Source organism: Topomyia yanbarensis, chromosome 3 (assembly GCF_030247195.1).
Source record: "Topomyia yanbarensis strain Yona2022 chromosome 3, ASM3024719v1, whole genome shotgun sequence".
NCBI lineage: Eukaryota > Metazoa > Arthropoda > Insecta > Diptera > Culicidae > Topomyia > Topomyia yanbarensis.
The window spans coordinates 243,111,727-243,129,383 of NC_080672.1; the positions used below are offsets into that span (position 1 = coordinate 243,111,727).

At 39.0% G+C, this 17,657-nt stretch overlaps 2 protein-coding genes across 6 annotated transcripts in view; one reads left to right on the forward strand and one right to left on the reverse strand.

Moving 5' to 3' along the window:
- Positions 1-17,657, reverse strand: part of LOC131689389 (uncharacterized) — a 468,781-nt gene that overhangs the window by 46,268 nt on the left and 404,856 nt on the right. The gene's annotated exons all lie outside the window — the stretch shown is intronic.
- On the forward strand, positions 14,609-15,883 carry LOC131689392 (uncharacterized). The gene is made up of 2 exons (XM_058974456.1): positions 14,609-14,738; positions 14,816-15,883. Exons 1-2 carry the CDS (start codon positions 14,610-14,612, stop codon positions 15,881-15,883), a joined length of 1,197 nt encoding a protein of 398 aa, XP_058830439.1. The 5' UTR covers position 14,609.

Sequence of the window (17,657 nt, forward strand, 5' to 3'; positions counted from 1 at the left end):
TGGAAAAGGAATCCGCGTTGTAGGATACCCATAGCTTATGGGATTTCGACTAATTGGGGCTATGGCCGATTATTTCGTCCGCGTCAACATGTAGCGCTATACTTTTTTGGCAAAGTTGTTGTACCTACTTGGGCCGACAACTCAGAGTAATTGGGTATCCAATTAGTTGAGGCCTATGCCGTCAGGGGTGCTATGAAGAAAGAATAAAAAAACCGAACTTCTCGTCGTAAATTCGACTATCATCAAATGGATTCAATGTCAAATATATCAAGACACTGGTTATTTTGAAAGGTGGTGTCTTCGGGAAATTTGTAGAAGAAGTCGGGAGCTTCTAGATGGTAGAAAGTACAACTCACAATGGCCCCACCAGGCGGCGCTAGTGATAATACAAATATTCAACACATGTTAAAATAATTGTATATCTCAACATCGTGATTAGAAAGAGTAGTACTTCAGCAAAGTTGCTCGAGTGGTCGAGGACTACCCAACGATAACAGTTTAGTTTGGAATACTCTCACTACGTGGCGCTAGTGTATGTAGGATTTTAAAACTATATTTCCTTGAAAACGGTGAGGTCAAGAAACACGAAAAGCCATTTTCTATAAAGATAGGTCCCTCGCAGTGCTAGAAGCTGCTCAATTTTTATCTTCGAATGCTCAATACAATTCTCCTAGAATATTTACATTAGTCCACTTGTGTGTGAAACGTAGCCAAAGGCACTCTAAATTGATAAGTTTTGTCAGTTTTCAATAATATTGCAACATAACGAAGATATATGAAAAAATCATTTTTCATCGTCAACATAAGCTGTCCCTGACAGCACTGCTCCCATGGAATGCAATCAAACTAACTGCAATAATTTCAGTTCTAGAGCTGATGCTTATAACTGTTAGTATTCAAATGAAAGACTATAGACACATTTATTAGCCTTACTTGTTTTTGTGAGCAAATCTTGCCTCAATCAAAATTTATAGCTGTTTAAAAACGTTGTTGTCCACAAACAACATGGGCATGAATGGGTTAAAATGCGAGTAGTACCATTCAAAAATTCAGGAGGACATATACTGCTTCTTATGTTACCTGAACGGACAGATACGATGCGATCAAAATTTTCATTTTGACATTGTAGATTCACAGCGGCGGTAGAATTGTATTCATCAGCAGACTATAGATGATATTTACAATAACAATATCCATTTTGGTTTTGGGAAGGGCATATATCCATTTTGGATCTTTCCTCAGGCAATCTTTCACAAGTGTAGACAATCTTCATCATCCGAATGCTGATAATTAGACCTTTAACAGCTCCTAAGGTGGTGAAACTGTTTTTATCGTTTCAAACGCAGTTTGGATCCACGAATATTACTGATTTTTGTTTTGAGCGGATCATCTTTATGCTTGCACTTAGGAGTGTTTGAAAGTGGATTATATGGTCCGTGTTCAAGGTGTAGGGGAGTGGAGATAGATGAACCACGGGGATAGGTGAATCACTAATAGCCGTAAGCTCAAACGCGTACTAACTATATTTAAACCGGACTAACTTTTAAACCGGTCTAAACTATTTTATAAGCTTTAACCCAACGATGCTGTCATTTATAAGCTGCGTTCTGACCTGCTATACACGACAATGTTAAAAAACAACAAATTCATGTTAAAGAAAATGAGTAAATTAGGCAACGTGGAGAATTGTTTTTCATTCCAATATTTTCTTGCAGTAAAATAGCTTTTCTTCGTCATATGTCTCGTTCCATAGCGTGTGAGAACAATTTTGTCACCATGTAAACTGATATGTTTCTGAACTTAGAACTTTAACTTGGTGGATAGTTTATAGTTGGCCGTTGATGTACAGCTTTTTGTAGTGACATAATATTTAATGCACAAAAGAAAATAAGTTTGAAGTGGTTGAACAAAAGAGATTATAACTATTAGAGGGAGCAAAGCGCTACTGTCTCCATGTATTCACGGACTGAAACATGGGGTCTTGCTCTAGCATATTGTATCCCATTACTTTGACAGGTTTAAACCCGGGCAATATGTGTCAAACTAATGGGCTTAGCATATGTAAGAGCGAGATGATAATTTTTCAGTGTTAACAGCGACATGGGACCTCTAGTAGTTATAATTTCTTTTGAACCATCGTTTGTAACTGGTGCCATGATAGTTATTTTAAACTTTGATTAAAAAATTGGTTGAAATATTTCAATTTGAATTCAAAATGAACTGTGAATATCATTCTAATTGAACACGATACCTGTCGAAACGGGGGGAGAATATTTATATTCGTTTCAAGCTAATTTTCACAAGTTTGGAATAAATATCAATTATAAATAAAGGTTAGATCACACTCTGCGAATTAAAATTGTACACGTTTTTTCAGCGAAGCTTAAATAAAAAGTAAACAAAGGTCAAACAAAAAATAAACTTTGACAGAATGATCACAAGTGTTATATTTCATATTGTTGATTGCATATTTCTGTAATGCATCAATGCAGATTGGAACGATTTTATTTGCTAACAAAATTTCTACGATTTTATAAATAAACAGAAATGAAAGTTTTGAGCATCCTAGTAATATATTTTTACGAACAAATATATTGATCGCCGTTGCGTTCGCAATCAATTATAAAATATTTTTATATGGATGTTTTATGTGAGTGTATTCATATAGGAAAAATGCGTGCATTTAAAATCTTTTATTTAATATTTGCTTAGGGTATTTATAGAGTTACTTTGTAAGCAGTTAACATTCTGATTCAAATTGTGAACTGGTAGTGAAAATAAGACAATTTATAAAATAGTGCATTTTACGATTCGTTATTCACTTTCTTTGATGTGACATACGACAGATATATGGGCAATAAGTCGTGATAACATGTTATTGGTTTATATTAAGGAATAAAATGATCCCACTTATTCTCACAGCGATATGTAAAAGAAAAGAATCAAAACAATTCTTATTGCAGTTTTGATTCGAATTCGCAAAAAAAAACTTTGATCTGAATATGAGATAATCGATTTGATTTATCCAAATGCTCTCCTGTAACTCTTCGATGAGCAATTAGAATCAAGCGTGTAGAGAGAAGGAAAGAACAGAGAAATAAAAATACAGGTAAATATAGTTCGACGGTGCTTGTCTTTCCTATCTGTTAAAACTGGCTTATTTATTGCTCTATATTGCGAGCAAAGAGAGCCATATTAATCCAGAAGAAAGCCGAAGAGAGGATTGAAAATAACGAAGTATGCGCAAGAGGAGCATGTCATATTTTTATCTTTTTCCGGTAACATGATGCTGCCATTTGCATTACTGCGTTCTGATCGGCAGTATACGGCAATGTTAAAAACCGTACAATGTGGTTAATAGAAGATTCACTGTTTATGGCATTTAATAGTCTGACGTATTTATATTTTGTTAAAATAATTTTGGAATCCTCGATTTAGCTTAAACAAAGTAACATTTGAATTATTTAAGATTCAAGTGGCTAATACTACGTTCACACAACAAGTAAAAACGTGTTTTAACGCTATCTCCATGACATTTTTCTTGTTGCTAATTATTATAACATGTTTTATAGTGTGAACATACAACGTTATTTCACTATTTTGCTAATAATGGTGCATACTATCGTGAACGTTATAAAGTTGTATTGTTAGTCTCTAGCCACTCCAAGGATCGAAAAAGCTTCTCTAACATTATATTTAGTAGTCACACAATTCAGCCAAGTCTGACTATTTCAAATCAAATCAAATGCTTTTGAACAATAATGGAAGCTTACCTTTTTTGGAAACGTTTGTATTAGTTGCTGTTCTACAGCACATGAAGAAGCCAAAAACAATTATTTATTTGCTTCAGATAATTATGTGGTCATTGGAAAAAAAAATCTGACATTTTATACTGGTGGGGTTTATTATACCATCCTACCCAACTACTCCACTAACCATAAATATAGAATTTGGCAGACCTACTTTGCTGAAAATGAAGTAATTCAAATTATCAGCACGATTACCTAATCAATCCTGAAATACCAAAAATTCAGTAATTGGGCTGAGAATTCGACAACTTCAAAAGCTGATTTTCAACGAAGTAAATCTGTCAAATGGGTTAAATCCAAATGAGCTTTCAACATCTTGGATTGCTAAAATGTTCAATTCAACGAAATTTTGCGACGTCGTGCGAAAATTGAGAAAGCTTCAAATCCCGGTTACAAAACAATAAATTACAATTAATTATTTCCTATAGTCTGCAATCTGTCTGATAATCAATGACAGATATAACTTAACAAATTGAACCTGACACTTGATGCAGACAGTGAATCTTCAGGAGGCACCTCGACAAAATGCGGTGTAAACCGTAACTCAAAATTTCCTGGACCAATCGTATCTTCTTCACATCATTGCCCAGGTAACTACAAAAGCTTTTTGCAAAATGCTTGATATTATTATTTTTTTCAATAGCATTTTCATCGTTTTTTAGCAATAATCGGACTTTGGGTTCAAAGTGCTACGAAAAGTTCGAAAATCGACCAAGAAATAAAAGCTCCATTAGTTATGGTGTACACCGCAAAACCAGTTTTCGACGTGGCACCTGACTGAATAGACAATCTTTGCATCGAAAAAAAATTAAGGAATCCATTTTTTTGCCGATAATACTTTACACAACCCCCTTAAGTTCCGACACGATTTAGACGATTCTTCCGCATTCAACTTTTTGTGTCATTTTTCCAAGTCATTTGTCCAGTCTCCACTTTCACAACTTCTTTCAAACCCTGTGCATTTCTATTCTATCACTAAGAATTAAACGACAATTTGTTCTACAGTGAAAATGCTAATCGTCCAAAATCTGATGGATAATTATAAATAGTGAAACAATATAAGCAAGCTTCAATATTATTTAAATAACGATCAAAATGAAAATATTTGTAGCAGATTGTTTGCCGTCATAGTAACACTACTTAGGTTGTATGGCATGGCTTTATTTACGATCTTTTATATAATCTTAGTTTGGATTCTTTCGAAAGCAGTAAAAATATAAAAAAACATCCACTTGCTTATTGTGTTCTTTGTGAGAAGAGTAGAAGAAGTAGAAAAGGGTACACATTATGATTATATATTCATTTCTTTTCCTCTAGTTAAACTAACTAAAAAATTGTGGGTAAATTAAACAGCTTTACTCATTTTGATAGCCATAAGTAAACTAACAAACGAAAACAATTTTATTTAATGCAGCTCTGCATCCAATTATAAAATTTCGTTCTACGGTTAGTTACAAAATGATTCGACTTCTGCTAACCTGCAATATAACTCTTCGACATGGCATTTTCAAATTAGCGTGCAGCACCTTATGGATAGGACGATAAAGAATATCAAAAAAATGACATTTAAAACTCGATTATACCTGTTTTTTGTACGGGATAAAACTTGCTTACTTGCCCTCATATGGTTTGTGTGCAACATGGGCCATAATATTGCACATAAAGGTCGAAAAGTTGATTCAAATTATTGAGTTGTATGCAAGAGGAATATGGCGCCCCTTTACACTGTTTTCATTTGGCTTCAGGACGCAGCCATTTCTGCAATGACAGGTACTAACGTGTTAGACCGGACTAAACTCAGGCCGTACCGTGCGGCGGTACCAACTAGCTTCAAGCTTACCGCTATAAGTATACTACGTAATATTCTGATGATTGAGCGTAAACATATTATTTTTCTTGTTGGCTCTTTCGGTAGTCTAACCTCACACGAATTTGCGATCGCGTTAAACATTTGTAGCCGCTTTCAAAAATAATCAGTTTTTCGTCGTTAAAGTGAGGATAGATGAACCAGGTGTTTTTCCTATGTAATATCATACTTCAGGATACAAATTAAATGATATTTCGTGCTTTTAAAACACGTGGGTCTACGTGTTTTTATATTAGCCGAAAGAATGGTTTAACTTTCCTTCGGGAACGGCTCAAGTATCCCCTCCCATTTGACATACATTTGTAAAATACTAATAATTATTACCGCACGTAAATTTTCATTGCCAGAGGTATTATATATGGTAAGGCATTGTTTATTCTTTCAAATTCATGGCCAAGCTTTTATGACATCTTTCAAATGAGCTAAGTCAGTCATCAACAATTTCAGGAAACTATCGTTGGGTACTATATTGTTACAACAACGTGAAGCCGTTCTACGGATATTAACATTCGAAAATAATTCAGTACAGCCGTTGTACATCCAAAATAGATTCCGTGGGTGGGTTTCCAGGACGTCACGAATATCATAATCCATCTTGTCACATATGTGAAATGAATTCCCGCTGTACCTACATGTGATTCGTTTAGAATCATTAACCACTTTCGAGCAGTTGGTACAAGCCACGCTTTTGAGCGTACAAATAACGCCTAGTAGGTATGCAATATGCGCAAGAAAATAACTCTAAGAGGCATGACAACGTGCGCCAATAAAAGCAAACTTGCACGCAACGTGTGATAACTCAGCTACCCATCAGAAGAGGTCGTTTTAGGCGAAAAAAGGGTGACGGAGTGCGCAGTGATAACGCCAAGTAAAAACAAAAAGAACAAACAAAACCATCACTTTCACAAATTACCACAACGCGATATGATCCTGATTGATGTCACGATGTCATAATTTCCTGTTAAAAACATTTTGAATCATGATTTTGTCGGATCACAGTGGAGGATCCAAGGGGAGGGTTCTGGGGGCCCGGACCCTTTCCGATATTTTTTAATCGCTAAGAATTTTTCAATTACTTTCAAGTTTATAATAGTTTCAAACTCAAAATCATCCTAAACCAAACTTGACTAACAAAACTTATACATATTCATTAAAAGAAGGTATTATGTATTACGAGTTGTACAATATTCATTTTAAAACCGAAATTTCAGACCCCTCCCGAAAAAAATTTCTGTGTAAATACTTCATTAAGTATATTTGTTTTCGGATCTTATGATGCACCCCTAGTGTGTCTTAGTGTTACAAACTTTTTGAAGAATTCTCGGTACGTACGTTGTAATGTGGGTGTCCTGATGCAGTTCCTATACATCATTATATTCGAAATCTTACAACACAATAACTTTGCATCCTAACATCCAATTATTTATAAGCATTATAGAATCCCAGACATTATGACGCAGTATCGTTTCGGACTTTGTGAAACAAGAATGATTTCGAATCACATTCTTACTTTCGGCTATTATAATACGCTCTTGTGCGGTATAATGTCCAGGACGTTATGATGCTATGATACGGTGCCGTCTCAGTTCTTTGACCCTAGAGAGGACAGTCGATTTACGGAACGCATAATTGTCACATATTCTGCTGGGTTCCTTTCGTACATAGGGCAATTATGGAAACAACGCCGGTATATAGGTCTTGGAATACATTTATAAACTTAAGCATTGTGAACAGGATGTGAAAGCGCGTGTAGTAAAACGTAGGAAAATATGAAGTCCAAGTCGCTTCCTCTGTGAAGGATTTCTAAAGAGACGCATGGTTGTTAGATGCTACAGATTTTATTTTCGTGAATAATTATCTAACTATTTGCCACCAAACCAAATAATTCGCCTATTCGTGACCACCAAACAATTGCCTATCGATCTGAATAGATTTTGTAGCAAGACAATAATGTTTTGTATTATTCCGGCCAACTTCACGCTATTTTTTTAATATTTTTTATTAATTAATCGCTGACTACCAAACGTTAAAAACAGATTACCAATCACCACCAAACAGCCAGCATTCGACTAAAATTTAGTTCAGTAAATTATGCAATTGCATAACCTTTCTATATGAGAATGGCAAAAATCGATTGTATCGGAAAATGCTTACCATTTTTTGGTACTAGAATGGGCCAGTTAATAATTATTGTTAAAACTATTTCTGTTTACGCTCAATGTACATTTTCAGAACAGAACCGTCTCCTACATAAGCGTATTTGCGTACCACTGAAATTATCCAGTTTTGTACATCTCTATCTTTACCGTCAGTATAACCTCTATATACAGATAGATAGTTTCTCGGTCACTCATTCGAGTTGCATACACATACAGTGTGAGCCATATGCGCACTACACAAAACTGTGTTCATTATAAAATGTATCACTGCATATCGTCGAGTCCGTTATAGAAAGAAGATAGAAACAGAACGGTTAAAAGCAGTATAGGCCAAACAAACAGAGTCAGTTTTACATTCGTTTTCACGCAGTTCAGCTGTCACGAGACGGCCGGTTCACTTTATATTCCAAATTCGGTCAGAACAAATACAGTCCACCAGCAAAAGTGTACCAGGTCACGCACTATAGTTTCCTTCGCAAAGTATCACAGGACCTACCACTATTCGGCAAAAACATTGGTCCTTCGAGCCGGATGTGAGTGCTTTTTCTGCGAAGTGAAGTTATTATTTCGAAAAGTACAGACTATCAGTGAGCGTACAGCAATCAAACCAAATCGGTGCACACAATGCAAAGTGAACAAAGGTCGATCGAGCGCAAAGTGGAAGCGTCACTAACGCCGCCATTGCGAAGAAGTTTTTTGTTAGTACGGTTGCTAAGGGAAGAACTGGCCATGCACAGTGAACCGGGTCGATTAGAACTGATTGGTTTCGCACGCCGATGTGAAGATTACCATTTTGCATTCGAAGAGTTGTATTCAACGTACGAATTGTGCACAAAAATGAAACTTGTGAAAGTTCACTACTACCAATTGTGGTCAAGCGTGGCTGCAGATATCTATTATCAGTTACTAAGAATCGAGCAGAGTGATGATCGACCGAGAGAAGAGTATGAAAAATGCCGTGTAAAGGAAATCGGCATCAATAGTGCTTCAGTTCTGCAAACCAGTATGACGAAATCAAAGGTGAAACAAGAAGAAATGTTTATTCAACGAGGCGTCATCCAGTGTTTGCTGTGTCAGGGCACACATGATTTACTACAGTGTAAGATGTTCGAGAATCAGAAGGTTGTGGATCAGCGACAATTTCTGAAACGTCATGGTCTGTGCTACGTCTGTCTTCAGTCAGGCCATTCCCGGATGGATTGTAATAGTGTTGATGTTTGCTGCCGGTGTGGTAACCGCCATACTTCTGTCGTACATGACGCAGTAACGGCCATTGCGCAAGCCTTCACCATCAATCGACTTCATCCATGCTCCTGCTGTGAAGAAAATCACATGCTGTATCAGTGTGATAAATTTGGACGACTTTCAGCAGAAAAGAAGAAGGAGCTTGCGGTTCAGAAGAAGCTGTGCCTTAACTGTTTCCACGAAGGACACGTGGCGGAAGGATGCCAGAATCCATCAAGTTGCCGCCATTGTGGTCAGCGTCATCATTCCTTGCTGCATTTAGTGTACGGACCAGTAGTGCGCCATTGATCTCTATTTTCTGTTTAAATTTATCCACATTCATCGTTATCTTATACCATCTGGTCAATGAATGACCAATTTATCAGCCATCGAGAGGTCACAGTACAATTAAAAGTTAAATGAATTCGAAAATGTTATTAGTTAGTTTATAACAATGATTCTTGATCCCTGCAATACCATTACCATGCATTGTTCCTGCTCAGTCCATTGGAAGAGACTGTAACAACAGATGCCGCTACCCTTCAGATTTGTATAAATCTACAACCACTCCACCCCTCCACCGCTACTTCTTCGTCCTCTAGCTGCTAATGCTGTACAGAGGAGAGTTACACAGACGGAACATTTCGAATCTACGATATACCACAGCAGATTTATTCAACTTCAAGAGACGTTCTTCATGACGACCGACTTGCAATAAGGAAGGTCTCATTACGGTCCATTCAACAGAATGGAAGTGCTTCACTGCGGTGCGTGGCAGGGAGTTTTTTCGGACTTGTCTATAGTGACAAGTGCAGTCTCAACCGATCAGTCACGGTAGAGATTGCTTTGTAATCTACCCAAACGTTGGGAGATATTTTTTCACATCATCAAGTGAAGACAGTTCAGGTAGCACCTCAGTTCGCAAACGGTGAATGAGGATCCAGTTTTCTCATCGGCTACTCTGAAGAAATCGCGCACAGTTCCAGTCATGTAGAAGTCTCAACCGCCATCGAAGATCCAGCAATCATAATGGGCAGACAATCACTACAACTATCCAGCAAAGTCAACATCACACATCATAGCAGTTGACTATAGCCGTCACATGCAAGAAGTGACGTCCCAGGTTCCAGCAACTAGACAATCTGGGGTGGCGCGGTTTTGATTGAAGCGATCAGAACTGCCACCCCAACACCTCTCTACGTTAAGTATCTCCTCGCTTATTGAATTCCACATGAAATTTAGTCGGTTTTCCATTCAGGTACTAGTGAACTGAACTTCCTGCGGAGGTGCAGACATCTTTGTAATCAGCATTAGATCGAACATATTATGAGGGGTGGAGTAGGTCGACGTTTCATCAACAAGTAGTTATGCACGGGCATTCGGGCCTGATGCAGGATATCAACGGAAGAGATCAGCAGTATATTTAGGATAATCGCAAAGAAGATACATCGCCACAGTCAGACAGTAATCAACACACTCAGCATATATCAGTAGAACGGCGGGCAGCATTAACAACATAAAGTCCGAAAGTAGCAGTCTTTGAAGTACACGATCCATTCGTCGGGAAAACTGTTAGCTTCGAGATGGAAACCGAATCCAGCAGTAGCAACAAATCATCCAGCAGACCAACGTAATTTTCAACATACAATTCTACAAATTAGCTATAAATAGCGAGGAAGGATAAGAGTCATATATATTTTCCAGTTCTTCAATATTAATATGAAGTGTACATAAAATCAGAATCAGTTTACACAACAAGATACGAATACAGATTAGGGCTACTAAGTGTTAGTATTACTTTGAAATAGTGCATATTTCAAGGCGGGCGGAATGTTTACGCTCAATGTACATTTCCAGAACAGAACCGTCTCCTACATAAGCGTATTTGCGTACCACTGAAATTATCCAGTTTTGGACATCTCTATCTTTACCGTCAGTATAACCTCTATATACAGATAGATAGTTTCTCGGTCACTCATTCGAGTTGCATACACATACAGTGTGAGCCATATGCGCACTACACAAAACTGTGTTCATTATAAAATGTATTACTGCATATCGTCGAGTCCGTTATAGAAAGAAGATAGAAACAGAACGGTTAAAAGCAGTATAGACCAAACAAACAGAGTCTGTTTTACATTCGTCTTCGCGTAGTTCAGCTGTCACGAGACGGCCGGTTCACTATATTCTCTATATATTCGGTCAGAACAAATACAGTCCACCAGTAAAAGTGTACCAGATCACGCACTATAGTTTCCTTCGCAAAGTATCACAGGACCTACCACTATTCGGCAAAAACATTGAACAAAGGTCGATCGAGCGCAAACTAGAAGCGTCACTAACGCCGCCATTGCGAAGAAGTTTTTTGTTAGTACGGTTGCTAAGAGAAGAACTGGCCATGCACAGTGAACCGGGTCGATTAGAACTGATTGGTTTCGCACGCCGATGTGAAGATTACCATTTTGCATTCGAAGAGTTGTGTTCAACGTACGAATTGTGTACAAAAATGAAACTTGTGAAAGTTCACTACTACCAGTTGTGGTCAAGCGTGGCTGCAGATATCTATTATCAGTTACTAAGAATCGAGCAGAGTGATGATCGACCGAGAGAAGAGTATGAAAAATGCCGTGTAAAGGAAATCGGCATCAATAGTGCTTCAGTTCTGCAAACCAGTATGACGAAATCAAAGGTGAAACAAGAAGAAATGTTTATTCAACGAGGCGTCATCCAGTATTTGCTGTGTCAGGGCACACATGATTTACTACAGTGTAAGATGTTCGAGAATCAGAAGGTTGTGGATCAGCGACAATTTCTGAAACGTCATGGTCTCTGCTACGTCTGTCTTCAGTCAGGCCATTCCCGGATGGATTGCAATAGTGTTGATGTTTGCTGCCGGTGTGGTAACCGCCATGCTTCTGTCGTACATGACGCAGTAACGGCCATTGCGCAAGCCTTCACCATCAATCGACTTCATCCATGCTCCTGCTGTGAAGAAAATCACATGCTGTATCAGTGTGATAAATTTGGACGACTTTCAGCAGAAAAGAGGAAGGAGCTTGCGGTTCAGAAGAAGCTGTGCCTTAACTGTTTCCACGAAGGACACGTGGCGGAAAGATGCCAGAATCCATCAAGTTGCCGCCATTGTGGTCAGCGTCATCATTCCTTGCTGTACACGATCCATTCGTCGGGAAAACTGTTAACTTCGAGATGGAAACCGAATCCAGCAGTAGCAACAAATCATCCAGCAGACCAACGAAATTTTCAACATACAATTCTACAAATTAGCTATAAATAGCGAGGAAGGATAAGAGTCATATATATTTTCCAGTTCTTCAATATTAATATGAAGTGTACATAAAATCAGAATCAGTTTACACAACAAGATACGAATACAGATTAGGGCTACTAAGTGTTAGTATTACTTTGAAATAGTGCATATTTCAAGGCGGGCGGAATGTTTACGCTCAATGTACATTTTCAGAACAGAACCGTCTCCTACATAAGCGTATTTGCGTACCACTGAAATTATCCAGTTTTGTACATCTCTATCTTTACCGTCAGTATAACCTCTATATACAGATAGATAGTTTCTCGGTCACTCATTCGAGTTGCATACACATACAGTGTGAGCCATATGCGCACTACACAAAACTGTGTTCATTATAAAATGTATCACTGCATATCGTCGAGTCCGTTATAGAAAGAAGATAGAAACAGAACGGTTAAAAGCAGTATAGGCCAAACAAACAGAGTCAGTTTTACATTCGTTTTCACGCAGTTCAGCTGTCACGAGACGGCCGGTTCACTTTATATTCCAAATTCGGTCAGAACAAATACAGTCCACCAGCAAAAGTGTACCAGGTCACGCACTATAGTTTCCTTCGCAAAGTATCACAGGACCTACCACTATTCGGCAAAAACAATTTCCATGGTTGCAATAAGATCATTTGAAGAAAAAATGGGTTGACTCCGAATCTTTAGCGCTAATAGTGTGAATGTTATTCGTAATGTTCACGAAAACTCTATCGTAAAATTTATCAAAATTGAGTTTTGAAGTTAGTTTAGTAGTAGTAGCTCGTAAATAGTACAACAAAAATTTCATTGATCGATAACGAATCGATTTCGTTAATTGTACGCATTCTTTGATAAAATACCCAAACATTTCTCGTGTATATTACGAACGATGTTCATAGATATAACGAAGTTTTTCGTACATTTCATCAAACATTGGCATTTTTGGCATCACTGTTTGCTACACCCCGGTCGTCAACAAAGCTAGTAGTTTTCTTTTTAATTTATACTTGATGAACAATCGTGATCGTTTTTATTTTTGTACTATTTATTTTTCGTGTTAATCGGTTGTGCAAAAACTTTGAAGTTTCGTGAACTTAACCAGCATCATATCTGATAGCTGCAAGTGTTGTTTTTAGTGATAGTGATAGTTTCGTGTTTTTTTTCTACTTGACGTTATCACTTTGCACAACGTTACGCTCAATTTGTTGGCAAAAGCGACATCTTCTGGTGGATAGCTGATAGTTGCATGCAAGTTCGCTTCATTTTTGCTGCGTTTATTGCATACCCGGTAGGCGTTATTTTCTTCGCTCAAAAGCATGGCTTGTACCAACTGCTCGAAAGTCATAAATGATTCTGAGCGAATCACCTGTCGTGGGTATTGCGGAAATTCGTTTCACATGATATGTGTCAAGTTGGATTATGACGTTCGTGATGTCCTGGGAATCCACTCACGGAATATATTCTGGATGTGTAACGGATGTGCTGATTTGTTTTGTAACGATAACTTCCGCAGAATGGCTTCGCGTTGTTGCGACAAAGCAATGCCCGACGACAATTCTCTGAAATCATTAAAGGATGACATAGCTGATTTAAAAGATGTCGTTAAAGCTCTCTCGGTTAAAGTCGACACAAAACCGCTATCTCCAACGGTAAATACACCTTGGACAAGGATTGCTGCATATAATCCCGTTCCAAATACTCCTAAGCGCAAGCGTGAAGATGATCAGCTCAAAGCAAAAATCACTAATATTCGTGGAGCAAAAGCTGCGTTTGAAACGATAAAAACAGTATCACCACCTGAGGAGCTGTTATGGGTCTACTTGTCTGCATTTGATCCCAGCACGACGGACGATGAAGTTTCTACACTTGTGAAAGATTGTCTGGGAAAGGATATGCAACCAAAAATAGTTCGCCTAGTTCCTAAGGACATGGATCTCTCATCGCTGAGCTTCATCACCTTCAAAGTTGGCGTTAGCAAATCATGCAGAGATAAGGCTCTGTCCAAAGACTCTTGGCCGGAGAACATCTACTTTCGTGAATTTGTGACCAATTCAAAAATTCAACGGCCTATCATCAGGATTGCTGCGGAGAAAAATCCATCTGGTGGTGGACAGTAGCGCCAAGCTATCCCGGATAAACTCGTCTGTCTAACTTCATGTTCCTCGGTGAGCGACATCGGACTACCTGACGAATCGGCAACTTCTTTTGTGTCAAGTAAAGCCAAGAAGGGTATATGTCCTTCCGAAGCACTTCAAGATGCTGCACACCCTCAATGTAAATTTAACTTACAGTCTGCTGATGAACACAACTCAATCGACTCTATCGCTCCAGCGAAACTTCAATGTCAAAATGATAATTTCGATCGCATCGCATCTGTCCGCTCAGGTAAACATTTGAATAATATATGTCCTTCCGAAGCTACACATGATACTATGCACCTTCAAGTATGCCTCCCATTGCAGTCAGCCGCTGGACACAACAGTTATGACGCAGTCATTCCCTCCGTAGCGCAGCTTGTTCCCCTTCCTGACAACAGTACATCCTGCTCTCCCCGCGCTATTTGCGGTGATAGTGATCATCGAGCCCGCAGTCCTGAAACTTGGAATGCAGCACGACACCTCTCACATGACACTGATGGTTTGCGGATTTACTATCAGAACGCGAGAGGGTTGAAGACGAAAATTGATGACGTGTATTTAGCTGCTGTGGACGGTGACTACGATGTTTGCGTCTTCACCGAAACATGGCTCGATGCGCGTATAACATCAGTGCAGCTTTTCGGCGATGCTTACACCGTATACCGTGCGGACCGAAATAGTGGCAACAGTATTTGCGGACGTGGAGGAGGAGTTTTGATTGCTGTTTCCACTGCATTTGCCTCATGTGAGATTGATGTAGGTAGTTTAACCAGTGTTGAGGCTGTTTGGGTTAGAATTACAACTCCATCGAAGAACTTTTATATTGGTGCTGTCTATATTCCTCCTGAAAAGCGACTCGACTGCAATATCATGCAACTTCATATGGATGCTGTGAATAACGCTTCTTCACAAGCTGGCGCGGATGGCGTGATGATTGTCCTTGGTGATTTCAATCAGCCAGGGCTCATATGGGTGCCGTCACGACACGGATACGCTTACCCAGACCCGAATGCCTCGATAACCAACATCGCCAGTCGTTTGCTACTGGACGGATTTGCTTTCAACGGGCTAAGTCAAGTAAGCATGATTCCTAACCACCAGTCACGCTTTCTGGATCTCATCTTTGTTAGTGAAACTATTATACCTGTATGTTCCGTCAATGAAGCATCCAGCGTGATTGTTCCACTTGACAACTTTCATCCCGCGCTTGAAATCTCAATTGGCACTATTCGATCAGTTCAGTATGTAGAAACTCTTTCTGTCGACCATCTCAACTTTTGCAAAACTGATTTTGTAAAGCTGGTAGTTCTCTGTCGCAAATTGATTGGAGTGTACTGCATGCCCAAGTTAGTGTTAATGCTGCAGTTGCCATCTACAAGCGACTACTACTGAACTGTGTTGAGACCTCAGTGCCTAAATGTCAGCCTCCTAGCAAGCCGCCCTGGTCAAACAGCACTCTTCGAAAGCTAAAACGTACTCGAGCAAAAACCCTACGTGCGTACACAAATCGACGGAGTCCTCTTTCTAAGCGCATGTTCACTTTTGCCAGTAATGAGTATCGTTGTTACAACAAGCTTCTGTATAAACGCTATGTAAACCGCATGCAGAATAATCTACGCCGAAACCCGAAGGGCTTTTGGTCATTTGTCAACACGAAGCGAAATGAAACTGGACTTCCATCAAGGATGCTTTACGACGGCGAAGAAGCTACGACAACTGTGGCAAAATGTACGCTGTTTGCCAGATTCTTCTCGAGTGTTTTTTCAACTGACTCGCCAACCGCAAACGAACTCGAAAATGCCTCTCGCGACGTTCCTGCTTGTGCTGTTGATTTGGATGTGTTTACTGTCTCTGAACAAATGGTTATATCTGCAATTCGGAAAACCAAGTCATCTTATGCACCCGGCCTCAGTGCTATACCTTCAACTGTATTGAAAAAATGTTCGGACTTACTTGTAACACCACTTGCATATATTTTTAACCTATCGCTTCAGCAGCAAACGTTTCCTGAGGATTGGAAATCCTTTTTCAACACTTCCGGAGTTCCTCAAGGTAGTACGCTAGGTCCACTACTTTTTTCACTGTTCGTGAACGATGCGGTTTTCGTTCTAAGCCGTGGAGGAAAGCTGTTTTTTGCCGACGACTTAAAATTTTTTCTTGTTATACGGAATGAAGCCGATTGCCGTGAGCTACAGCATCTTATTGACACCTTTTATAGCTGGTGTGTAAGAAACATGATGGTCCTTAGCGTTGCAAAATGTTTTGTCATCAGCTATTATCGAACGAGAAATATGGTTACCTTAAACTATAACATCGCAGGAACTCTACTACAACGCGTTGACCACGTGAAGGATCTAGGAGTCATTCTTGATGATAAGCTAACGTATACTCATCACGTCTCAGCGACCATCGACAGAGCCAATCGTTTGCTGGGATTTATTTTCAAAATATCCAACGAATTTCGGGATCCTCTATGCTTCAAGGCTCTTTATTGCTCATTGGTGCGCCCGCAGTTGGAATTTGCAAACGTCGTTTGGTGCCCGTATCAAGCTACGTGGAGCCTTAGGATCGAAGCAGTCCAGCGTAAATTCATACGATATGCGTTACGTGAATTGCCGTGGAATGATCCGTTAAACCTGCCACCGTACGAGGACCATTGTCGTCTTTTAGGACTTAATACTTTAACATGCCGGAGACATGCAGCGCAAGCTTCGTGTCAAAGATTCTGCTGGCTGAATATGATGATCCGGAGCTACTAGCGCAAATCAACCTCTACGCGCCTACCCGTTCTCTTCGCCCTCGAGCCCTGCTGCATTCTGAAATGCGCAGCACTAACTACGCTGCCAATAGTCCAATTTTAGCAATGAGTCGTCGCTTCAACGAGTTTGCTTAAATTTTTGACTTCGTCATGAACTCTTCGCAGTTTCGTCGTCGTGTATTGTCACTATTTTAATTATGTTTAGTTTACCTTAGTTTAGTATAGTTCATTAAGACAAATTGTCAGTTGGACTTTTTTTTATACAAATACAAATACTACAAATAAATACTACAAACAATCTAATTATTTATTAAGTAGATTTGAATTCACAATCAATTAATTTAAATAACAATTTCATCTGAATACATACAAACAATTCGTAGGGGGACTGAGTGATTCGACCATGTC